At 40.3% G+C, this 27,376-nt stretch overlaps 1 protein-coding gene across 3 annotated transcripts in view; it reads right to left on the bottom strand.

Moving 5' to 3' along the window:
- NEGR1 (neuronal growth regulator 1) overlaps positions 1-27,376 on the bottom strand; it is a 739,102-nt gene that overhangs the window by 233,013 nt on the left and 478,713 nt on the right. For all 3 annotated transcript variants that reach the window (XM_054037808.1, XM_054037810.1, XM_054037807.1), the window contains exons 5-6: positions 20,343-20,463; positions 10,665-10,816 (exon numbers count right to left, since the gene is read on the bottom strand). In XM_054037808.1, the coding sequence (XP_053893783.1) occupies positions 10,665-10,816; positions 20,343-20,463 (273 nt within the window). The remainder of the gene's footprint in view (positions 1-10,664; positions 10,817-20,342; positions 20,464-27,376) is intronic.

Below are 27,376 nucleotides of genomic sequence, written 5' to 3'. Positions count from 1 at the left end.
GAAAACTATATATAGCAGGACTTTGGGATTAAAAACAGAGTATTATCTCCATTATCTGTAGTAGTATTAGATCTTTACAAAAGGCTGGAGGTGAATACGCAATGTGCACTGTGTAAATTACAAAATGTCATGAAAATGTACCAGACCAAAGAGAAATTCTGCACACCGATTCTTACCATAATATAGTATTGACAATGATGGTACAAACAAAGATATTTTACTCATATATCAAATTACTCACTTTGGAGAGTAAAATTTTCCCAATGCGGCATAAAAAAGTAAAGAATAAAATGGCCCAGTATTTTCTATTTAGAAGATGGTGGATAGTGCCATAAATGTCTTCTGTTTAATGATGTCCACTATACACACCTATGCATGTTTGACATTCCAGTAGAGGTCAGTGGTACACAAATCATGCATAGTAAATGTAACTGTGCAATACACGTATTACTAAATGTTATGTGGAGATCACAAAGACTTAATTTTAAACTTAAATATATAATATTCTTTTTTTACATTGCAGGCATGGAGCTTAATTTATTAAAAATATCGTTTGGGTGTGAATTTTTATGTGGGAATTGGGGCACAATCTAATCAACAAACATAAATTAAGGGCATGGGCTGGTGCTTAATGGCACGTAGGAATGTTTGAGACAAGATTATAAGCATGTCGCAGTAACCATAAGTTCACAGTTGGATGATTTTTCAACAGAGTACAGTAGTACACTTTTGCTGCAGAAATTAAATTAGCACAGAATATACTGTCACATTGCACACGCATCCTGCTATCCAGTACCTCCTCTTCCCAATGTAACCAGTAACCTTTTTCCTGCAGCTGTTCATGATGATTCACATTTTATAATCATTATTACTATTACTATTACTTCAAGGATTTCTCTCTCATGCCAAAAGATTGACGCAAGTAACAAATATGAATGGATCATTTAATCCACCACTTACAGGAAGTAGTATCTGGGTAGTTACGTGGTAGTTGTTTAATAGGGCACAGCAACAGACAATTTCTCCTCTACAGTGAAGCTCTTAAAAAGGTACCATTTATATTTTTGCATTTGGCTAAAGTATTGGCCGTAGTCCCCATTCTATGCACAGATGATACATAGGATGGGGATTACTACAAATACTTTGCACAATAATAAACAGATACGATTATGGTTACTTAGCACAGTTACTAGGGTTCAAGATGATTGCCTGAATGATCTGCCTGTTGCTCTCATTAAAAATGAGGGTGGGGGAGAGCAGATCCAATGGCCACTTAATTCCTCCCACTAATTCAAGAATCTGTGATAAAACTTAAATAGTGGGAAAAGATGGCAGGAGGCCATACAGGAAAACATCTCAAAGAAAATCACAATTATTGTTGTAACTATCCTTTTTTCCTTGAGCACTGTTTACATGGATCCATGCTGCAGTTGACTGACAGATAGTCTCAGACCTAAAGAGATGGATCTAAGGAGTTTCTTAAACAAATGTTACAGAACTATTCTCACAAAGCGAATGTCTGCTCTACAGGCTAAGCCCAAGGAGCAATGCTGCATGAAGGTATGAACAGAAATCCAGAGTCTTGCACATCTCTATCACAGAGACATTTCTGAGATATACTTAGAGGCTGCCTTAGAACTGGTGGAATGAGCCCTTATGATAATGGAATCCCTACTATATCATAACAAGAGTCTGATCCACTTTGATACCTTGAATAGAAATGGATTGACCTGTACTATACAAATAATCTGTCTGATCTGTGGAATAGCATAGTTCTATTCAGATAGCAACTCAAATCCTTCCTATCAATGTAACCTAACCTCCCTGGGTAGGCCTGAGGGGGAAAAACCAGGCAAATTGACAGATTGATTTAATTGGAAATCAGAATCATTTTAGAGAGAATGTAGGGTGAGAATTAACGATCAATGTATCCACAGTAACAGCACATAATGTAGAACACCTGTTAGTGCTGGAATCTCACTGAATCTCTGAGCCAATGTGGTCTATGCCAGGAATGCAGTTTCTCAGGAGAGAAGGCAGGGTCTTTGGCTAGAGCATGGCATAAAAGAGCCCATGGTACTGGAACTCAAAGGCTGAGGGAGGCTCCTTTGCCAGTGCTGTATAAAGGGCCAATCATTTGAAGGCGGTTTTATGGTCTTTTAGAGTGTGCAAATGTAATGCTGACAGACCCCGGACATCAACGGGTGGGATTGAACCTGGGACTTCTAAAGTTAAATGCATGAGCCTCTACTGCATGAGCTAAAAGCCACATAGCTCTTAATCAAGCTTGTAGCAGATTCATTAACCTCTAGTCTAGGTGCCACTAGAGGGGGACAGAGCACCACCCCCAGCAGGCATGGTTTACGCAAAGAGTTCTCTGTTCTGCCTCTAAACAGAATGGGATTTCCAAAGGACAAGTATTCTCTTGCAATCTAATCTCCCCTGTGACTCCAGAAGAGCGTAGCCACAAGGACTGGCACACAGGGATGGCTGTTGAGATGCACCAGGTTGCAGTGGCACTAGAATCATAAGTCACAAGTCATGTTTTGCTTGGGGACAAGTCACCCAATGTCCTTCAACAACGTGAGCCGTAGCATCTTTTTAGTTTTTCTCAGGAAACTGGCCCAGAAGAGGAGACAAACAGTTTCTGATGAAGGAATACGTCTTATTAGTGCATTTGGTAATTAGCTATCCTCATTTGCAGCATAGCTGATACATATGGATTCTACCCTGGAAGGTCTAATTTCTTCTATATTCTTTTTCTGGCTGTCAAAAAGGTAATCCAAACTGTCAAGACCTCTCTGAGGCAGCTCTCAAATCTCTTCTATAAGACTTGATACCTACAGGATGCAGCTGACATGGAGGCTGGATTTAACTACAGACCCCTTCTAACTCAAAAATCCTCTTATTTTCTGAGGGGGCCATTAGGCTAGGGTGCCTCATCTGAACAATGTAGCACAAACAATAAAACTTTCCTTGAAGCAAATAAAATTTGAAGTCCAACATCTAAGCCAGCCTCTCTAAGAGTTCTTGATCACTTTTAAGGTCATCCGTATGGTGGGACTAGCAGTGGCGCCACAGAATTGTTTGCTGAAGAAGAGGACAGAGTGCGCCCTTCATCCTCTCACTCCTCTGAGGAGGAGGATGGTTGAGAAGTCAGCTGCTGGCATTAAGGCTGTGAGGTTTTCTTTTGGTGAATGAGATCTCACAGGAAGCAGCTTTTTCTTCTTAAGTGACACCAAAACATTAATGGGTGGGTGGAATACTGGTGTAGGCAGTAAAATTAATGTCCCACACTACAGGTTCACTGAACGTTCTTCTGTTTGAGATACCCAAACCTTTCCATACTCTTTCTCCCATTACTAATTAAAAACAGAAAAAATATACCTGACTATATTAACCATAAAATACATGAGTCCCTTATTTGTAAAATCAACCAACCAACCATCTGTATATATTATGTCACACATACAGGTATCTCACCTCACATTTCCAGTCAGTGAACTGCAGAGCATAATACTGTAGGAGATATATGTTTTAGCAGTAAATATTGTGACTACTTGTTTTTTGTGGAACAGCAGAGTAAGTATTTGTGTAAAACCTGTATTAGTGGCTAGAGTTAAAGTTAGACCCACAGGGCAGTTTCACAAATTTGTTTTCAGGAAAATGCTTTCTGTTTTTATTTAAAACTGTGTTAATTTAGAAGAAGACTCTGCATATTTAAACAAGGACTATTCCTTTCTCCACCAACTCCCTGCCTTCTTCCTCTGTAAATGGAACCTTTTATCCTGGGTACATATCATAACAATACTTGTTCCCTTGAGAAAATGGGTTTAATGAATCATAAAATCCACTTCACTCACAGAAAAGCCTGCTTTCTTCCTCTTTTTAAGTGCTCAAATTCTGTGGAAAATCTGCTTAAATGGTGCAAAATATTTGATGAATAGGGCCCATAGATGGCAGGATGGGACCATCCAATCAGCGCACACACTAAACTGATGCCTTGGGAGGACCATTCAGTTAATGTACTCGTATTTCTGTGTTTTCTTTATACATTTAGAAAAGCACATATCTGGAATATACCAAGGATTTAGCCATGAATAATTAGCAAACTGCCATTCATTATTAATTTATTGGAACCACTGGGTCTCTGTGTTTTTTTTCTGCAAAGTTCACTTTATTCATAGAATTATAGAATAGAATGCTGATTGATTTTTAATAACTAGATCTTACACTTTCAGAACCCATCGTGTTCTTCAATTAGTGATGTGGCAAAGCTCAAAATATCCACAGAAGCTGGAATATCTGGATGAACCCCCAAAAAGTCAGATTCACATGCAAATCTGTTCTCATTTATTTCCCAGCTTCCCACTTCCTGTAAATGATCCTGACCAGTTTCTTCTGCTCACAATAGTATCTGGGATACCTTTCCCCGGCTTAGAAAACAACTGCCTCAGGCAGGGGTTTCCCTCTCTACTCCTCCCACCCAGTTTGCATTACTATTCCATAGTTATGTAACTCTCTTAACCCAGACACCCACTTGTGGCCTGATCACTCTCTCCTTCCAAACCAGCTGCCTAGACCACATGAAGAGATTCTGTACCTTATAATTCAGCTGTCCCCACTTCCTGCCTCTCTGCTGGCTTAAGCCCGAATGTACACATCACTGATACTCATGCTCTCCTTGCTAGTAATCCTATGTTAAGTATTCTTGTATTTCTTAATAGCCTTAATTTGAACCCATTTAAAGAATACTTTGCTGCCGAGATACAAGAGAATACAGCAAAGGTCTGACCACCCCTCCCCTAAGAAAGGGGTACTGGCTCTTGATAACTGAGATGTCATGTACCTACTATATATGAATCTGCAGATGAAGAAAATGCAGGCTTTCTACTGCCTTATTTAAAAGAAGTTCCTTTTAAAAATGCATACATAGAAGCATCCAATTAGCAATTACTCAGAGACATTGGGCAATTTGCCAATACCTAATAGCAGAGGTGTGTAGTCTTTTGCACTCAATATTTGCTGCTTTTGTACTACAGAAGGGCTTTGTGACAGAATCCTGATAAAATCATTTGTCTTCGTACACTGACTGTGGTTCTGTAGAAGAACTCAGAAGTACATCCAACAGGGGCTTTGCAATCTCAGTAATTATTGGCAGCTTTTCTAATAACACTAGTCTAACCACTCAATGGCTCATTTTGTAACATACTAATGCATTCACTCTTCATTTTTATTAATATACATTTAAATAAGACATCAAAGACTAATTTGTAAAATATTTTAGGCAATGTTGCCATCAGATTATGTTTATCCCTGCAACTGATATGTTTCATCGTCAAATAACTCTTTACTGTTAACTGAAAAAAAACCCTCTTGAACAATGGTTTGCAGATTATGGTGTTACACATTGCTATATCTCTGACTTTCACCAAACCAAACTGTATCTTTTAGAGAGAAAACTCTCTCTGTCATATAAGCATAGAATCAAATACTTAATTGAATCACTACTCAAGGAGTTTTGCATGAGAATCTCTCTTCCTGGTTCCTGGGACTCTGCAAATCATGTCACAGGAACAATCTCAAAAATCCTATACAGCAAACAGGAAAACATCAAAAAAGAGCTCTCCAACCTAGAGACTTTCATAAATAACCAACCTTCCACACACACGGACTTTACTAAAATAAGACAGGAGATCTACATTACACACTCCACCTCTCTACAAAGGAAAAAGGACTGTAAGCTGTCTAAAATCCTACCTGCCACATGGGGCCACAACAATGGTACCCCTAACTCACCCAGCAATATTGTAAATTTATCCAGCTATACATTCAATCCAGCAGAAGAGTCTGTCCTATCTCGGGGACTCTCTTTTTGCCCCACTGCCCCCACGAACATGATACACTTCTGCAGTGATCTGGAAGCCTACTTTCGCCATCTCCGACTCAAAGAATACTTTCAAGATAACACTGAACAGTGCATTGATACACAGATACCCTCCCACCAACAGCACAAGAAGAACTACTCCACCTGGACTCCTCCTGAGGGTCGAAATGACAGTCTGGACCTATACATAGAATGCTTCTGCTGATGTGCACAGGCAGAAATTGTGGAAAAACAACATCACTTGCCTCATAACCTAAGTTGTGCAGAACGCAATGCCATCCACAGCTTCAGAAACAACCCTGACATTATAATCAAAGAGGCTGATAAAGGAGGTGCTATTGTCATCATGAACAGGTCTGACTGCCATAAGGAGGCTGCCAGACAACTCTCCAATACCAAATTCTACAGGCCACTGTCCTCAGATCCCACTGAGGAATACACTAAGAAACTGCACCATCTACTCAAGACACTCCCTACACCACACAGGAACAAATCAACATGCCCTTAGAGCCCCAACCGGGGTTATTCTATCTACTACCCAAGATCCACAAACCTGGAAATCCTGGATGCCCCATCATCTCTGGAATTGGCACTCCCACTGAAGGACTGTCCGGATATGTGGACTCTCTACTCAGACCCTATGCCACCAGCACTCCCAGCTATCTCTGTGACACCACTGATTTCCTGAGAAAACGACAATGCATTGGTGATCTTCCAGAAAACACCATCCTAGCCACCATGGATGTAGAGGCTCTCTACACAAACATATCACACACAGAGGGAATACAAGCTGTCAGGAACAGTATCCCTGATGATGCCACAGCACAACTGGTTGCTGAGCTCTGTGACTTTATCCTCACGCACAATTATTTCAAATTTAGTGACAATATATACCTCCAGACCAGTGGCACTGCTATGGGCACCCACATGGTCCCACAATATGCCAACCTTTTTATGGCTGACCTGGAACAATGCTTCCTCAGCTCTCGTCCACTCACGCCCCTTCTCTACCTATGCTACATTGATGACAGACAACCCGCCCACAGACAACCCACCAACCTTAAGCATATTCTCACCAGCAACCACACACTGCACCATAGTAACTCTAACTCAGAAACCAATCCATGCAACAAACCTCAATGCCAACTCTGCCCACATATCTACACCAGCGACGCCATTACAGGACCTAATCAGATCAGCCACAACATCACCGGTTCATTCACCTGCACTTCCACCAATGTAATATACGCCATCATGTGCCAGCAACGCCCCTCTGCTATGTACATCGGCCAAACTGGACAGTCCCTACGTAAAAGAATAAATGGACACAGGTCAGATATTAGGAATGGCAATATACAAAAACCTGTAGGAGAACACTTCAACCTCCCTGGACACAAAATAGCAGATTTAAAGTAGCCTCCTGCAGCAAAAAAACTTCAGGACCAGACTTTAAAGAGAAACTGCTGAGCTTAGTTCATTTGCAAATTTGACACCATCAGCTCAGGATTAAACAAAGACTGTGAATGGCTAGCCAACTACAAAAGCAGTTTCTCCTCCCTTGGTGTTCACACCTCAATTGCTAGAAGAGGGCCTCATCCTCCCTGATTGAACTAACCTCATTATCTTTAGACTGATTCTTGCCTACATATTTATACCTGCCTCTGGAAATTTCCACTACATGCATCTGACGAAGTGGGTATTCACCCACGAAAGCTTATGCTCCAATACATCTGTTAGTCTATAAGGTGCCACAGGACTCTTTGTTGCTTTTTACAGATCCAGACTAACATGGCTACCCCTCTGATACTCAAAAATCCTGAATTCCTTATTCTTGTGCAGTTCATTAACTCCTGACAAGCCATAACTTGATTTGTGTAACATTAATATAATACAACAAAATATTATAAAGTACCTCATCCTGTATTACTTGCACACTCAAAACTCTCAATGACGTTCACAGTGCAAATGTGACTATCATATTCTACAACATGAAATGCAGGATCAGACCCATGTTCCATTATTTTCTGTTATTCTGTTCCACTTCAGATCTGCCATTATCTTTTATGATGCAAAATTTCTGTTATTAACAACAATAATAATACTTTGCACTTTATATATCCTTGTCAATCCTTACATCTCTCTGAGTGCTTCACAAAGGGTACGTCTATACTTACCTCCGGGTCTGGCGGTAAGCAATCGATCTGGAATCGATCCCGGAAGTGCTCGCCAGTGACGCCGGTACTCCTGCTCTGCGAGAGGAGTACGCGCAGTTGACGGGGGAGCCTGCCTGCCGCGTCTAGACCCGCGGTAAGTTCGAACTAAGGTACTTCGACTTCAGCTACGTTATTCACGTAGCTGAAGTTGCGTATCTTAGTTGGAAGTGGGGGGTTAGTGTGGACCAGCCCAAAGATGCCCAGGCTGTATCTACTATCATCATAATAGAACCATGATAGTATTTTCCAGCTCTCCGTTCTATTCTGTTGCTTCTGGCACACAGACTTTGGCTGACCTCTGAGCTGCCTCCCAAACCAGCTGTTACTTCAAGTGAACTAGTTTTCAAGCATAGGAAGGGTTCATACCACCCTGCATCTCCAAGGACAGGCTCCCACACATGATGTGATACATCTCTCTTCCCTCATTACGCCTCCACCCATCTGAATTGGCTTCTGCAACACCTGAACTTGCTCCTGCACATGAACTGGGGAGTGAAGGAAACTACACACTACTGTTTCATTCCCTGAACTGACTCTGGCTTCTCCCCGAACTAGAGGTTATCAAGGGGGCAGAATTTCTTTACAGATACAAATTTCATAAAAATTTGTTAAAATTTTCATTTGCCTATTTTCACTTTCCTGACTTTCACCTGCCCAAATTCTGGTCCCATACAAATTTTGATGACATCCAAACAGTATGGAATGCACTATGGACCTGATCCTCACCAGATTCTTCTTCTGTTTGTGCTGCTCCAGCAGTGCAAATCACGTGGAAAGATGGTTTAACAGCTGGAGATTCCTTGATGTAGTGTAAATCCCCATGTGGGACAGAGCTGTTGTAGTTGGCTTTACAACATCCTCTTCCCACCAACCCAGGCTTAAGGGACAGAGCCAGATGCTTCTGTACACTAGTAATCCTTGGCCAGCAGAACAACCTGTTTGCTAGTAATGGGCAATGCAACTTAGAGCAATTCAAAGGCTAAATTTCACCAGAAATGAGCTGGGTGTGTAAAGGTGGCCTCTAGTCATCTTTGCTCCTCATTTGCACTGAGCAGAGATTAAACATATTTTAGGATTTAGCCATATGTCTTTAATAGACACAATAACAACAGCTGTACAAGTAAATGAGCTTTCCCGCAAAATTCAGGTATGTTCGTATCAATAAAAGTATGCCACATTTTATCCAATTTGTTTGGAAATTTAGGGGAAGCTCTACTACTTACATTTACTCTAAACTCTCATGTGGAATGCTATTGTTTTGGGAGGATGGGGTGTATAGTATGGGGTGTCTTGTATTTTAGCTTAAAAACATTTGTAACCATTTTCTCATTTGGTTAATGACATCTCAAACATTAAATATATTCTCCCTGTTGAAGCAATATAAATAGGCTTCATACTACTCTATGATGATTCAGACTCTTTTCTTCTGCTTTAAATAATACAAGTAAAATATCAGGGCTTAAATTCTCCAGGGATTATTTCCTGGAGCCCCTGTGCCACCCACGCCCTCATTCGGGGCTCCAGGCTTCAGCTGCAGGCTGGGAGGCCTCGTGGCTTTAGACCTGGGGAGTTGCCTAGTCTCGGATCTTTAGCCCTGGGGGTCAGGGAGTTGGGGCTTCTGCCCAGCAGGAGGCACTGGGGCTCATAATACACATAATTCACCTGATAGACAATACATATCTCCAGATATCGCTGTCACAGATGTCACAGATCAACTACAGAAGTACTGCAACCACAGATAAAGGCCTTAACTCTAAAAGTAGAAGATAATTGAAATAGGATATTTGAGACTCATTCTATGCAAAAGAAATTGGGTGTTAATCACCAAGCTACTCTGCTTTGTCCATCACAACCACTCTTGGCTTTTCAGAAAGATTCAATCTCAATTTCAGACAGGTTTTCTGAGGAATTTATGAGAACTGGTCTGTAGATGGGGAAAAATGTGTCAGAATAAAATCTGTAGGCTAGAGCTATGAGACAGTTCACCTCCCTGAGTGTAATCCCTGGCTGTGCATATTCAGGTATTACTTCCTTGAACAGACTGGAAAGTTTTCTTGTTTTGTTCACAGTAAAATCTTCGGCATGCATTATTGGTATTCCATGGAGATGGATTTTGTCATGCTAATTTCATACTTGCAATAAGACCTTGGATTTTTGCATCTCCAGTATGTAAAGTTTTGAATATTTCTTGGACATCTCAAGGAGAAAGCATGAGAAGACAACAGATTCTACTCCATCAGAATAGTGAAAAAGAGACAGAAACCAAGTTTAGCATCATGTGTAGTAGCAATCCCCCGCCACTAAACATGTGGTGCTTTTGGATTCACTTAAAGCTTCTCTCCATCCCCCAAATAAAGGGCTTTCTAAAGCTCAATGTATTATTTTCAGAAAGTGAGTAGTTAGATTTGTGTATTTGCAGTTATTAAGGAACGTATGCTATGGTATTCACACTCCCTGTGGAAAAAAACCAAAACAAGCATGCTGAATTCTTATACTTTTCCATCCACAACTGTAGAGAAACAAACACAATTATGAACATTTTGCCATACATCCATGTTACTTACGGTTGAGAGGCAGGCTGGCATTGGTCACCCCCAGCTTGTTGGCAGCGACACATGTGTAGTTGCCGAAATGCTCCTCTGTTACATTGGTGACAGTGAGAAGTGATCTTGTACTATAGTTTTTAATAGTAATTCCATGTTTACCATTGATCAGTCTAGAAGGCAAAAGGAAAATCTTCTGTAAATCATATGCCTGAAGCAATCATGTTTGCATTTTCTTTATTTGCTTATGATGCCTGACTGCTACCAGGAGCTAACAGCGGGGAACTAGCCAGTGGAATAAAGCTAACATAATGGCAGAGCTGGGGAGCACTGGCAAAGCAATAACTGGATAGTATTACATTGATACAATTTCCTGCCAATTCGTTCTACAGTCTACGGACAATAATACGATGTAATGCTCACTTTCATCTAACTACCACTGCCCTATATCACAAACCATATAGTATGACAATAGAAAGCCCAGCTTTTAAATCTTGGCACCTTAATAGGAAGGTGAAATCCTGTACTTGGATATTCAAATTGGCACATAACTGTTTAAAATATATAACTGAGTGTCCAAGTAAAGTAGTGTTGTGATAAATTTAAGTGCCAAGTCTGAAAATTGAGCCATTAGTGCTAACAAAGTATAAAGCAAAGTCATCCAATTATCATAGTGTGGTCACAACGGCATCTACACAGCCTGTGGAAGCGAGCTTCCCAGATCAGGTTGATGGTCTTGGTTTGCAGGGCTCACACTACCACACTACAATTAGATGCATAGACATCGCTCAAGTTGAAGATAGGTCTCTGAAGCCTATGGAGAGGGGTCCTCCAGCCTGAGTGGCAACTTTGAAGTGCTGAGCACTGCTCTACTTTCCTTTGTCCTGCAGCACAAAGAAAACAGAAAGCAGCCAGTTTGCATCTTTCCAGGTGAGGATTCGCCTGCTTTGAGAAAGTTTCCAGCTCCTGAGATGAAGGGCAAAGTGCCCCCTATAATAAGGCTCAAAATAAGGATTACTTCTCCCACATTTTTTTGTTTTGGCTTTGCTGGAGAGTCCCACGCTTCCAACTAGTCCCTGTCACGCAAAAATGGTAAAGAAGTGCAGAAAGAGTTACTTATTCCTAACGCCAAACAAGGGATTTTATTAGGAAAAGGGAAACAGTATTATTCCTATCTTTACTCTGCATCTCTCTTTGCTTTACAGGAAAGCTTTTGCATGGAACTTTTTCAAGATCCTCCTCATTGGTTGTGTAGTTGTTTCTCTAAACACAAACCAGGTGTCTAGATGAGCAACTACTTGAATTTATGGTCATTCCACAACCATGGCTACCACATAGGAGAAAGATATATTAACCAAGTTAGAAGGGGAACAGTGTTTCCAGGCAAATGAACATCAATTTTTGAGTCTTTCCACTCTCTAGATTCACCAAAGATAAGGGATACATAATTCATCCTATGTAAAAAGCAGACACTGTAATGATAAGCACCTGTACGGATAAGAGATAGCAAATATTATTTAATATCAAGGTTTTTTAAACGGCCCAGAAAAATCCTGGAGTTGAGGGGCAGCCATGGGACTTTACCTGAGTTGAGAGGAAAATCTCAGTTTTTATCATTTATCATGGTAGGGAAGAATGCACAAGCTGCATCGAACCAAGTCAGACACAAGAGTTAGATATATGATGAAAATAACCAGCTATGCTTGATTACTCAGAGTATTGCTTATATTTCATATTAAAAGCAGAATTTTGGCTTATATAAACAAGTTACTCTTTAATTTTGATATATGGAAGCAGAGAATTGTAAATCCAGGAGAGGGATGCAATCTTTTAATATTCTGCCTCAAAATGCAAATCTATCATTATTAATAGTACATCTGCATATTGATTATTGAATATTTTACTGCATTTCATTAACGCTTCTAGTTTTCATTTAATCACTATACTTTCCTGCATATAAATTAGATTTTCATTGCAGTGTGTACTTTATATTCTCAGTGTAAGTCAACACACTAAGAGTTCTGTACTGTTTTTTATATCTGTTGGCTGAGTGTATTGGCTAAACCATACACTGAAAAAGAATATATCAAATTCCAGTGGCTACGTACTGCCTTGTGGGCACTGTAAGGTCAGGAACAAACTAAGATAACTTACTTGAAGAAAAAACAGAGGATTGAAAATTTGGTTTTGTGGGTAAGAAGAATAGTAACAAAATCCATTTTTACCTCCAGACTCGTGAAAGGCAAAATATATATTACTGTAAATGGCTATTTGCCTTCTGAAATTACAACTTTCTTTTCCTTCTTTTCCTCCACCACCCACAGAAAAACTGTGACGCTACTGCTTTGCAGTTCTGGGCTCCTCAAAAACTTACCACTTAGCTGTTGAACAGTGTGCCATGTACGTAATGCCAAACTTACATGCAGTGTTGCATCATATATCTAGTATGTCTTTCAAAATTTCAGTGCTAAATAGTACTTTGGTGCCGCAAAGACCATTTTCACTGCTCTAGTGATCAGCAGCAAAGAAGCTAATAGAAAGCTTTGCAGGAAGGGTCTTGCATTGGGTTTTACATTGCCCAATCCAGTGGTCAGATCTGCCAAATGTAAGCGTTAAAGTCTTTTATGCTTTCGTATAAACCCAACAGATGCCAGTGATCATGGCAGCTACAACAGAAGGATATGAAAACAATATTAAATCCCCCCCCCCCCAAAAAAAACCAAAAAAGTCAAACAAGAGAAAATCTTTGGTCCACAAAGTTTGTGTCAGAGGAGAGAAAGATCCTCCAACACAGAGCCATGAGGCCCTACCCCCATGAGGTTCCCAGTAGTACAAGTCCTATTCTATCACACCAAAGACCATCTGCATTACAAGTACTGACTCTGGTGTTGCAAACCGCTTTGGCCTCTCTCAAGCTCTCCAGATGTCTGCCCACATTGCCTTTTGTGCTTCCCAGGTGTTGACAGCAGCATATTTTGGTTAGAGCTTTTAATCTCCGAGGCCTAATCAACCTATTAAGACAGTCATCCTTTCCCTTTATTCTTTCCTTCTTCCCCACAAAATCCCTCTTATTTTGTCCTCCCTCATTCTTCATTCCATCGCTGAATATCTCCTCCCTTCCTCATTGTCCCCTCTTATCTGCTTCCACCATGTTCTCTCCCTCATGCCACTAGCCCTTATAGTTGCTGGACTTTGCCTGCCTCCACCTTCATGCTTCCTAGCTTCACTGTCCATGCTCACAGCCTTTGCAATGCTCTGGCTCATTCTCTTTGTCCTCCCGGGTTTCTATCACCCCAGCTTTCACTCATCCTCCTCACTCTTCCTCCCACACTCACTCCTCATCCCTCCTCCTGCCTCTGCTTCCTCCTACTCCTCCTCATCTCTATTGCTCCATCATCCTTTCTAATGTCTTGCCTCCCATTGTTCTCCTCATCTCCCTCTCCGTGTTTCCTCCAGTTTGGTCCACTGGGTCCCATTTCTGTGTATTCAGCCTCTGCCACCTTCAGCTTCCCTATCACACCTAATTTCTTTTAGGTTCTTCTGTTTTCCCAGCTTCTGTGCCTCAGAACTCCCCTGTCCCTGTTCATTTCCCCACCCCCCTGAATTTCTGTGACCTCCAACCTGTCCCCCTGACTTATTCCCACCTCCAAATTCCTCTCCGTCTATCACAGCTCCCTCAGCGATCACAGTTGCCCTCAGTTCCCGGGTCCTCTAAGGGTGGTTTTCCCCTACCTGTACCTCTTAACTCTATTTACCACTCCCAAGTTCCTCTTGAACCTTTCATCCCACCGTACCAGTCCCTTGGATGTGAAGGGGGAACTGGCTGCTGTTGCTATTGGGGAATGGAGGCAGAGTGTGCCCCTTTAGGCCCTGGGAGTCATTTAGGGTGGGTCATGGAATTTCACCAATAATTTCTGTATCAAGTCCATAACTTCTGTTTGAGATATAGCACTTATTTTAGGTTGATATCCAGCTGACTATAAGCCCAGCTCTCCTGCTCCTGGGAAAGGGATGGAGATCTGTGATTCCTACCAGAGTGCTGCCTCTAGGCTCTGTTGGGGTCTACATCATTTGTATCAAGCAAGTAAAGGAGCCTGAGGAATCTGAAGTTTCATTCCCCTTAAGTTGCTGGAATGGAAAATGAGCTTTCCATCTCTACCACCAATGCCCTCCCACTCAAGAGTCTCCTCCTACCGTATCCTTATCCTCCTTTTCATGTCATTCTCTCCAAGGAATAACTCCAGTGCTTGTATGTGCTGGTGGTTAATAACTTTCTCAAGAAGTAGCACATGCAACTGACAGGGACAGTTTCACTACTTTTCTCCAGGTTTCTGAACAGCAACACTAAAATTGATCAAAGTCTTATTAATTTCACTCTGCCACTGTTTGAGAAAGCTTTGAGCAGCAATAAAGGCACAGAAGCTGTCTGTCTGCAGACCAGGAAAACAGCACTGTACTGGTTAACACGGTGCAAATTTAGGTTTTCTTTGCAACTATAAGGCTAGAAACATTTATTTTTAAATAAATAATAATAATACTACCTAGCTTTTATATAACACTTTTCATCAGTATATTTTAAAGGGCTTTACAAAGAATGGTCATTATCATTATATCCACTTTAAAGATGGGGAAATTGATGCATAGAGAGGTCAAAGTGACTTGCACAAGGTCATCCAGCAGGCCAGAGGCAGAGCCAGGAACAGAACCCATGTCTCCTGGGTCCAGTCCAGGAGTCTACTATGTCACTGTGCCTCCCATGAAAATGAAAGTATATATTCTACTGCCTTCCTTTTTAGGATCCTGACTCCTCAGTGTTGTGTGGTGTATGCAAGACCTGTTCACTGTCATTTTTGCTTACAACAATGTATCTTAGTCAATACAAAAACTCTAGCCATTTTTACCAGTCACTTTTCAGAGAGCAACTGCACTTTAAGAGAATGCAGCTACATCATCTTTTTGTTCACCTTGCTATATTGCACTTGAGGCCTTCCAGTACAATAAGATCTCACTTTTATTCCAGATATTATACCTAGAAACAGATTACAGAAGATCATGCATCAGTATTAGCCCCAATGGGTATTTGTCTTTAGTCTCACATTTGAATCAATTAATGTTACTATAATCTATTAGACCATTATCATGATTTTAGTCTTTATTAGGTTATTTGAAATGTATGTTTTGTTTTCTTTATCAATTTTAATGGAATTAATATTTTTAGATTAAAGAACTTTGGGCTGCCTCCCTCATAATGGTTTAACCCTGTACTGTAGACAAAGTGAAAAACGTATCAAATAGAGCTGTGTGAATAGTTGATTTTGCAGTTCAGTGGCCAAAATGAAAAATTAGAAAAATATTTTGTTTCGGGTGAACCTGAAATGAAAAATAAATTGAATTTTTTGGTAAACTGAAAAAGTAAAATAAATATTGTTTCTGGCAAAATGAAACATTTTGATCAACCTAAAACACTAAATTTCATTATCAATATGGATCAGTAGGATAAAATAAAATCCCACTCCACCACCCGTGCCCAAAAATCTGTGTCCTGTTCCAAAGCCCAGCTCAAACCAAACCTTATTTTGAGATTCTGAAATATATTGATAAATCCTCCACAAATCCCTTCAGTCCCTATTTTTATGCAATTTTGTCATCTGGGTTTTTAGACAGGGTTTAAAGTACAAATACAGGAAATCTCATGAAAAACTTATCAAATAGAGCTGTGTGAATAGCTGATTTTGCAGTTCAGTGGCCAAATGAAAAATTAGAAAAATATTTTGTTTCGGGTGAACCTGAAATGAAAAAAAAATTGAATTTTTTGGTAAACTGAAAAAATAAAATAAATATTGTTTCTGGCAAAATAAAACATTTTGTTCAACCTAACACACTAAATTTCATTATCAATTTTTTTTAACTTATAAAAATTAAATAAAGTTGAAGTAAAATTTGTAAAATTGAAGTAAAAATTCAAAATTGTTTTGAATCTAAGTCTAAACATTTCATTTAGAAAATGTTGAGACAAAATATTTTCAACATTTTTTTTTATTTTTTTCCCCAACTGAAACAATTAGCAAATTTGCAACAAATTTGCAAAATTTTGACTGCCCACAATCTGTATTTTTTTCTCCCCCCCAAAAAAAAGTTTTGTCTGAAAAATTTCACCCAGCTGTATTTTCCAGGTGGTTCCAGCCCAATTAAATTAATTCAGGAGATGAATGTTACTGCAGAATGTGTTGTCCTGTATATTAAATGGCATCTCACATCTTATGATATGCACATTCATCAGTGCTCTGAGATCTGCAGTGGTTGACTACTGGCTTCCAGGTGGAGTTTCAGGTATTGGTATTGACAGATGAAGCTCTAAATGGAGACTGCTTTTCTCCCTGTCCCACATGCTACACCTGAGATTTATATGGTACTTGAACTGGAGATCCCTTAGCTTACTAAAGACAGAATTTCGCATGAAATGTTTTGTGTGAAGGTATTTTTACACTGGGGTTTACTCCTCGCCTTGGTCCAAACTAGCTTGAATTTGTTGACCTTCAGAGCATGAAGCATCTTTCTGAAAAGACGCTTATGAAGGGTGGATGGGTTGGGGTTTGAGTGGAACTTACTGATGGGGTACAATTTGTTTTGCAACTTTTTAATTTTGCTGACTAGCTTTATGCAATGATGGGTTGTGACTGTCCCCCCCCCTTATTTTATGGACTGTATTCTGAATGGATGCCAGGGTGCCTAGAGCCTTACAAGGCAACTTTTTATTGTGTTTAGATCCAAGTGAATGGAACAGTTTGTAAATTCAACAGTCATAATAGTTATTTCAGATACAGATATTCTTCTGTCTTTTTCAAACTAACCCAACACTTAATTTTGTTTTTAAATTTACTCAGCACTAATTTAGGGTCCAATCCGGTTCTCATTATAGGAATGGAAGTGTTTCCATTGACTTCAGAAGGAAGTGAATTGGGCCCTAACATTTCCCGCAAGTTACTTTAGCCACGCCAATAAATAATCTGTTCACCGCTCTGCATAGTCTTTTCCTGAACTGCCTTTGAAAATTGACATTTCTCAGTTGTGCGTTACAGCAGGAAATTGGCTTTACCAGCATAGTACTGTATAGATTTTTCATCTTTCAGAGATGATACTTGTAGGGATAGTATTGGGAAACACAGCAATGTAGGAGTAAAAAAAAAGTGACTTTCTTGCAAATGGGAAGGTTCTGCAATGTTCAAAAATACTAGAATCTCTGCAAATGTTCAGTATCTGCAGTGTGTCTATAAACAACATTTTAACAAAAATACTATTTACCGTTAGACTTAACATAAGCATATGCTAAAAATACTTAAGCAATAAGAGACAATAGGGTTGTGCATTTCTGGGTGATTAAAATAAGCCTCAGGTGATGTTATAACTGAAGCAAGAGGCAGACAGCAATGACTTTATTGTCCTGAAATGCATTGCCTGTTGTGTCTTACTGCTCTCATGAAACTGAGTTCATACATAAAAATAAGGGAATCAGTCAGATCCATGCATTTAATGGATATTACTGACATCAAATCAGGAGTCTCCAGTTGAGTCCAGACTCTATAATGTACGCAAACAGTACTGCAACATTGCTTGTAAAAAAAAACAACAACAAAAAAAACAACAAATCCTTCTTGAACATAATGGTAGTTTTTTTGTATAATAAAGGGGAAGAGACAAAGTGTGGACCTTTGGGAGCAGGATTTAGGGGGTTCCCTCCAAAGAAGATAATCTTCTGCTACTGTTAGTGCTAAGTCTCAGTTGCACCACATTAAAAAAGCACTTTGCAACTCATCTGAGTATGGTATTCAGGACCATTCTGTGAAGTTGTGGAGCAAAGGGGACAGCTAATACTCCTATAGGAGAACAAATCTCAAGAAGAGCAGCTGGCCAGTCAGAAATGTTCTGACTAATTGTTTTCTATGAAAAATGCCCATTAATATTCCATGTTAAATCCCAGCATTAATGGGAAGTTAAAGTTGAGAAAGCAAGCACTTAACAATCCAGAAATTCCAAAAGCTAAAGTGAACATTCACTTTGTCCCCTTGTGCATATGCCTTAAACACTGACAACTTAAATTTGCCCCAATATTTAAATTTTGTAAAAATAAACTTTTATATAAACCTAAGAGCCGTAAAACAGTTTTCACATTAAAAATATTGCAATGAAAGCAGTTGTTTTTAAATAAAGAAAGATGTGGTGGAGGAGACTGATACTCAAACGAGGTAGCATTAAGCACCTACAAATCAAACTGACTACAAACAAATAAGAAAAACACTTTATTGATTTTCAGCATGCAAGATGAGAGAAAGTAAACCCTGGGCCAGATTCTCAGCTAGCATAAAGCATCCTAGCTCCACTGACTTCAGTGGAGATATGGCAATTCACACAAGTTGGATCTGTTCCTCAGACCACAAATGGCAGAACTTATCCCCCCCCCCCCCCAGTCTTTTGTCCTCAGACCACAAATGGCAGAACTTGTCCCCCCCAGTCTTTTGGTTGAACAGCCTTTTTTTCAAAATAGAAATCGGCTGTAGCTATTGTCATGATAATAAAAATTTCCCATTTTTTTGTAATTTTTCTATCCATCTTAGGTACTTATATAGCCTCCATTATTATAGTATCTGACAACAGTGCATAATAATCTTTCCCTTCTGATTGCTGAAGGGAATGTTGGGCTTTTCTCATCTCATCCTAATGCTGGGAGAGGTCTCTTCCAATGTTTCACTTGGTTTCTGTGAGAGAGAGGAGGCTTTCCATCCCTCATTCTCCAGAGAGGTTGTAATGATGCCTTGTCCTACTAGTTCCTTCCTTCTCACCTTCTGAGTAGGGAGGAGGGATTCTCAGGGTTCCCATGCTGCTGGGATTGTTTCTTTCAGTGACTTTGATTTGCACACACAACTTGGTTCCTGCACTATGTCTGATACCCAGGCATTGGGTTTAGTAGGGAGCACTGCAATGTTCAATGCAGTGTCATTAAAATATATTAGGTATTCCTCAGATGTGCTGAAAGATCTGATCTGTTTGCATGTGAGTACAGGTCCACTGGAAAAATTGAAAAGACTTTGGAGCGGGGGTCGGCAACCTTTGAGAAGTGGTGTGCCGAGTCTTCATTTATTCATTCTAATTTAAGGTTTCGCGTGCCAGTAATACATTTTAACGTTTTTAGAAGGTCTCTTTCTATAAGTCTACAATATATAACTAAACTATTGTTGTATGTAAAGTAAATAAGGTTTTCAAAATGTTTAAGAAGCTTCATTTAAAATTAAATTAAAATGCAGAGTCCCCCGGACCGGTGGCCAGGACCCAGGCAGTGTGAGTGCCACTGAAAATCAGCTCGCGTGCTGCCTTTGGCACGCGTGCCATAGGTTGCTTACCCCTGCTTTGGAGACTGGATTGGGATAAAATAATAGGTCCCCAATCTAAAACCAGGAACATGATAACCATAGCTATCCACAAGATACACTGACTGCATCTTTTAAATGCTTTACACCTTAATGGACCCAAACTTAGAAGTTAAGCCCTGTCATTCTTATGTCTTCATCATAATCTTCCTACTGTAAATCAACTGAACATTAGTACTACACCAAACTCCACTGATACCTCTCTTTATAACACAAGGCTTATAATATGCAGAACAGCATTAGACTGGTATACAATAAATACATGCAGGTTACTTACTTTCTCTCTCCTTTGTACCACTCAAAGACTGGAGCAGGAACTCCTGCACTTTCACATCTTATCAATCCATTACCTCCTAGCATCACACCACTGGATTTAAGTTCCTGAATTGTGGGGGCGACTGGAAAAAAAATTGAAGTGCAAATTTTAAAGAAAAATCACTACAGATTTATATTTTCATTTCTTCTACAAAATGCTTGAAGTTACTTTCATGTCTGATGGATCAACATTACATTTTCCTGTTTGATTTTTGTGACCGGACTACTCCCATTCAACCACATTTCTCAAATTGGATATGGAAGAAGTTATCCCTGAAAGTAGAATATAATATACAGCTTTTATTTAGCTGTGTATCTCAGACAACAAACATATAATCCTGTGATATGAACAAACAAGTGTCCACTGCATGTTGCACTAGGAATTATTCAAAAATATTTTAATTTCTTACCAAAGACAGTATGTACCCTATAAATATACCTAATCCTTAAGAGACTTATACAGAGCCCATTGAAAACTGGAAAGACTCTAACCGGCCCTACATGCATATGAAGACACAATGCCCACGGACTCTGCTAAGATTTTCGTCTGTCTAAGGAATTCAGGATTAAACCAAAAGCGTGTAAAATGTGAACTGTACATACTAAAGGTAGAACTCACTTTCACAATTATAATAATTAGAGTTTTTATATATAATAAGTCTGATTTTTCCCATAATTCACTATACACATAAATGTTGCATCCTAATCTAGTTTGCTCTCTTTTGCAGCTCTCTTTTTGCACAAAAGAAATATTTAAAAGATTAATATTTTAATTTACAGCAACAGATAAAAGATAAGTGATTGCCAATTTCTCAATTTTTCATGAAAATGCAACCTTAAACAGCACAAAATTGCACAAGAAATAGTTTAACAAGGGGAAAACATGAACAGATAAGCAATTGCCTTCTTAGATTTTTTTTATATTTTATTAGCATTTTATGATGCATATAAATTATATTTAAAACTAGAAAAGAAAACATTCAACTTATAAATAAAACTCCATTCATTTTTTTCAAGCAATTTTCCAAATGTTGCTTTAAACTAGTTATATATATATATATATATATATATATATATATATATATGACTCCTCCCTCCATTCTTTTTCATAATCACGCTCATCTTTAAGCTTGTCATTTAAGAGGCCATAATCTTTTATGATAGCCGACTTCTGCAAAGAAAGGAACAGCTATATTAAATAGAAGGTTCATGAGGAAGTTCTTTACATAGGCTGGTCAGTTTCATAATGCTATTTTATGTGCCAATAGGGACATGACTCAGTACAAACAAAAATATGTGAATCTCGTTAAAAGTATATGAAGTAGAATTATGCTGTACTAAAATAAAATGTCTGGAAACAAGCATTAGTCTGCAGTATCCACTTCTATAGACCCTTAAAATAGCCTATACAGTGACTAATTCAGAAATTACCCCTAAGTATATTCACAAATATTTAAAAGGACACTTTACCTGGCAAGAATTATTGCTAATGAAAGGCATGATCCAGCTATTATTGAAGTCACTGGGCGTCTGTCTCTTCATTGACTACAATGGCAATTGGACTGAGTCCGTGTCACAGGGTTTGGGGAGTGTAATCAATACCTGTGAGGGGTTGTGTCACTGCCCTGTAACCCAATGCTTTGCTGCTGTAGCTTCCAGCCTGGGATGCTCCGAGCTAGCATGCAGGTCACACCTTGAGTGCTTTTGTTCTAGACAGCCCTAGTTCAGCAGCTCTGACCCCAGTAGCCTGTCTACAGCCTTACTCTGACTTCCACCAGACTCAGTTACAACCAGCAAGGTGACTACAACATACTTCCAGCCCCAAATTTCTCCCAAACCATGTGCTCAGCAATGTCCAGCCCTCTCCTGGACAGCTCAGAGAAATAATATGGTTCATTGTGCCTTTAAAGAGACAAAAGCACAATACAGCTTATTAACTTAACTGAGGTAAATACACCCTTCCTTTGAAACAGAGCACTGAGTTGGTTTATAGTAAAAATAAAACAAATGTATTAAAAATAGCACAAGAGGAATAAAATTAGAAAGGATTACAAGCAAACAAAAGTGAAAACATGCATCTAGAAGTCTAAAATGTAATCTAGCAAGGTACAGGCTTTGGTCAAGGTAATTTCTCTCACCACTCTATCTTCTTCCAGCCATAGCTGACTTTCCGTCAGTCAGGAACTTCCACGGAAGTACAAGGTGCTGGCTTCCCATGTCTTCCTAGGTGAAATATCTTTTTCCTAAGCAAGTTTCTCACCTATACACAATTCCCAGAGATTTCAACCGCTGCCTCCCCCTTGGGTGAAGGACACATCTTTCTCAGCTTTCAGGAGCGCTGTTCCCTTGTGGCTCTCTAGCGATGGATGCTAAAATGGTTTTCTGGCTCTGCTTTTATCTTCCAAAGTTCAATGACCTAATTTCAAGCAGCAGAATGACCTCATGCTGTTTTTCCCTTCCTGTGGACTTCCCATCCCCCTATATGTAAATAGAGATTCCATTGTTTTGATTTCACCATGCTTAATTTACATAGGAGACAGGTAAACACCAGTGACATTCCCTCCTCCCTGGGAAACATCTGTTTTCCCTCTGTTTGGACACAGACTGGAAAGCCTAATATCAATGCATATCCATAATTCCTCATATAGTGGTAATACATACTTTTGACAAAGATATTTACCGCCAGTGTGTCATAGGCTATCATAAAACATCTCACTCGATAAAACGTTGATAATACAGTAATACTGTATACAATCAGTTGAGTCAATTGCTTATCCTGGTCTTTATAGCCCAGATAAAGTTTCTCTTCCCTGCTGGAAACCGACTCCTTCACCTCTTGTTAGCTTGATAGCTTTATTTACCTAAAATGTAAATGGGCCTTCATTGTCTCTCCCTGAAGGCTTTTCAGAGAAGCAAATACACATTCCTTTGTCTAGGGCAGACCCATTTACCTACTCCCTTGACTTATCTGTTTTAAATATATTTACATATATCACACAAGAATATTAATGATCAATGAGTTATTAGATTTCAAACCATATATTACATGTCACCTTTTATATAAATATCATGACGCAGTGTGTGAAGTATAGTCAGCATGTCAGGCCTGAGAAGAGCTGCTGACACAAGCAGTGAACCAGAAATGAGCCTGTGTGTCACAATCCCATACATTGTCCCAGATCTTTGGACCTTAAAGGCAATTAGACACTGTAGTTTGACAGCATGGTGTGTTTAAAGTACAGGACTGGGAAGAGCAAACTGGGTTCTGTTAATGACTCTGTCACTGACTTCCTGTGTGACGTTAGACACAATCTCGCTGAGCTTCCATTTACTAAAGTATTCACTATTAATTAGTATTCCAAAGATGTGTGAGAGCTTATCCAATTTTATATTAATTTGGAATCTGGGAAGAGAAAACTTGGATGCTAGGAATATAAGGATGGAGCCCTGCATTTAATAAAAAAAACACAGGAGAGTAAATTTTAGATGGGATTGAACAGAATGCATTATTTTCCATACCAATACATAGCACAATGTGAACTGGCTTCAGGAAGCCACCAAAAGATCTTTTCTCTCCTTTAGTTTTAGCAGCCATAACCACTCTCTCCAATTGTCTCTTTCCCATAATAACAGGGAGTGAATGGATCGGTCCATACTCTTTAACTGATAGTGACAAGATTTTCAACTGTGCAATAATAAGGCATTCTCAATTTACATGCACTATTACCATGACTTAAAATCAGTGCCACATTTTTACTGAAAAGCATACTAATATGTGTAGTGAAAACTAGTAACCCTCATGGGACTAGAATCTGTACTGTCTCTGCTGAGAGATGCAGCACAGAAGGTTCAGTCTGAGACTGGGGGCAAATGCCACCTTTGTGCTGCCCCAATTCTGGGCTACCATGGAAACTGAAATAGCTTCTGGCATAAGTTAAAGCAGCTTTCAGGACGACTATTTTTTGGAAGCTGTATCTGGGTTTCTCTGGGTTGCCCTGCAGCTTAGAATTCCCATAGCACAAAGCACTATGAGCATAACTTCTCCCACCTCTAATTCACCCACTCCCACCCCCAGGCCAAGGCATGTAAGGTGGGGCAGTAAAGGTCTGCTTACATAAGCCCTACACTGCTACTGTGCAGAGGGATTTCCCCTGTGCCTGTTGCATCCCCTTTAAGGACCCTATATGCCACCAGAGCAGTGTGTGAGGGCTGGAGTTGGTGTCAGAATCCAGACCAAATTCTAGATTGATGATAATAAACAAACTCCCAACTTCTTTTCAGTTGTACTCAACCAAATGAAAACAGTTTAAATGAGACATCTGTTTGTTACCCCTTGACCCCTTGCCTAACTTCCAACTGTTTCTGCACATTTCTCCTTTTTAATCAGTTTGTATTTAGGTCAACTGTGGATGCCTTTCTTATAATTCTGATTCTCTGAAGATACCACCTTACAGGATTCTCACACCTCTCAATGGCACATTCAGAGACCAACATTCATAAGTGGCCCGGATGGCTTGTGACCGCAGGGGGTTTGGTCATATTCTATGCTGCTACCGCTTCTGTCAAGAGTAAAAACAAAAAACCTTTAGCAACTGGGGTGTTCCACTAGGCTCATGCCGAGGAGTTAAAACCAGGAGTTAAAATCCTGATGGTATTTTTAGAGAAATATTTCCTGTCTTTCTCGTTTAACTCACTTTCCTTCTCAAGCACTTTTCCTGCTGCCTATTAACTTTTCTCAGAGAGTGATCCCTCTTTCTCTTTCCATTAGGAAAGTCCAGCTGTCCTCAGTAACACTTTTCTGTGTTGCCTCCCTTACTAACTGCTGAAATTTTATATAGCCCAGGTTAGGAAATTGAAAATAAATAAATACATCCCAATGGTCACTCCCAAATGGCAGGTAACCTATTGCAATAAGTGCAATTATTATAAATTGTGTTAAACATCTAGTTACAATTACCTTTTTTAGTGAAGTCTGAAGCAAAATAAGCATTATACATTTCAGCTTTCTTGATGTTGTCCATTAGCTCTCCTTCCTTGTTAAGTAGTGGGCCTACACTTTCCTTTGTTTTTCTCTTTGTCTTTATAGAACCTCTTCTTATTGCCTTTTATGATCCTTGCTAGGTGAAACTCATTTTGTGCCTTAGTCTTTCTGATTTTGTCCTTACATGTTTGTACTATTCTTTTGTACTCATCCTTAGCAATTTGCATATTGATCTCTTGCTATTCTTCCTATCTTTTGTTTGCATCAGGATGGTTTCTTGTTGTGTCTTTAATATTGCCTCTTTGAGAAACTGCCAGCTCTCCTGAATGCATTTTTCCCTTAGATTGTCTTCCAACGGGACCTTAGCTACTAGTTCTCTGAGTTTATTAAAGTCTGAGCTTTTTGAAGTCAATGTTCCTGGACATTGCTCATTGTCCTGAACAATTCTGTTGCTCTTACTCCTTCCATGACAAGAAAAAACACTAACTGAATAGCTAATACAGTAAATTAAAATCATAAAAATAACAGTGATATTCCACAAGGATTTTTTAATCAAAGCTGCAGAGATTTACTACTAGTCAGTGTGGAGAACTAAACCTAGCACTAAACCTTATTTTGGATGACGTCCGAACCTGGGCTGGGGCACAATAAGATTGCACACTGTGCTACCCAACGCTTAGAACAACGCTGCCTCAGCTCTCGTCCCCTAGTCCTCCTCCTCTACTTGCACTACATTGATGACATCTTCATCATATGGACCCAAGGCAAGGAGGCCCTTGAAGAATTCCGCCTGGATTTCAACAATTTCTACCCCACCATCAACCTCAGTCCACAAAAGAGATTCACTTCCTGGACACTACAGTGCAAATAAGTGATGGTCAAATAAACACCACCCTATACTGGAAACCTACTGACCGCATGTAGTGGGGGGGTCACCCTGCTTCGGCCCTGAAGGGGTTAAAAGCAGCCCTGCAGAGGGCTGTGGTGCAGAAAAGCTAGGCTGATTGGGGGAAGCAGCCAGAGCTGGGGCCATGCCCCAATCAGGCCACAGCTGGCCCTATAAGAAGGCTGAGGGCCAGAGGCTGTAAGACAATCTCTCTAGCTCCCTAGAGAGAGAAGGACCTGGCTGCCTGGGAAGCTGAGGAGGGTACCTAGGGTGGAGCAGTGCTGGGGAAGTGCAGCCTAGTAAAACACCAGGCTGCGGGCCTTGTTAAAGGCCTACAAAAGGTACGGGGGCTGCAGGGGAGCAGCCCAGAGATAGGCAGAGGCAGCTGGTCCAATCCCCCATTGCCGATGATGAGTGGTTCATAGACTGCAGTCTGCCCCAGGGAGCGAGGGCTAGATGGGGACTGGCAGCAGCCACTGAGGTAAGGTGGGGATAGGGAGTTGGGGGTTCCCCTGGGTGGGGAGACCCAGATTGTGGGATACTGCTAGTGGGCAGAACCCCTGATGTAAAGGGCACCGGGATCCAGGAGGGACACGGGGGCCAGCGGCAGGCGAGACACCGGTCTGCAGAGTGCGCTCCAGAGACTGGATGAGCTAATTCCCGAGTTGACCAGCAGGAGGTGCTGCGCCAGTGAGTCGAAGCCCCCACACCGCTATACTTACCTACATGCCTCCAGCTTCCATCCAGGACACATCACACGATCCATTGTCTACAGCCAAGCCCTAAGATACAACCGAATTTGCTCCAATCCCTCAGACAGAGACAAACACCTACAAGATCTTTATCAAGCATTCTTAAAACTACAATACCCACCTGGGGAAGAGAGTAAACAGATTGACAGAGCGAGACGGGTACCCAGAAGTCACCTACTACAGGACAGGCCCAATAAGGAAAATAACATAACACCACTGGCCACCACGTACAGGCCCCAGCTAAAACCTCTCCAGCACATCATCAATGATCTACAACCTAGCCTGGAAAATGATCCCTCACTCTCACAATCCTGGGGAGGCAGGCCAGTCCTCGCTTACAGACAGCCCCCCAACCCTGAAGCAAATACTCACCAGCA

This window comes from Malaclemys terrapin, chromosome 8 (assembly GCF_027887155.1).
Source record: "Malaclemys terrapin pileata isolate rMalTer1 chromosome 8, rMalTer1.hap1, whole genome shotgun sequence".
Taxonomy (NCBI): Eukaryota; Metazoa; Chordata; order Testudines; family Emydidae; genus Malaclemys; species Malaclemys terrapin.
Note: the sequence above shows the minus strand (reverse complement) of the source record. Positions and strands in the feature narration are given on the sequence as shown.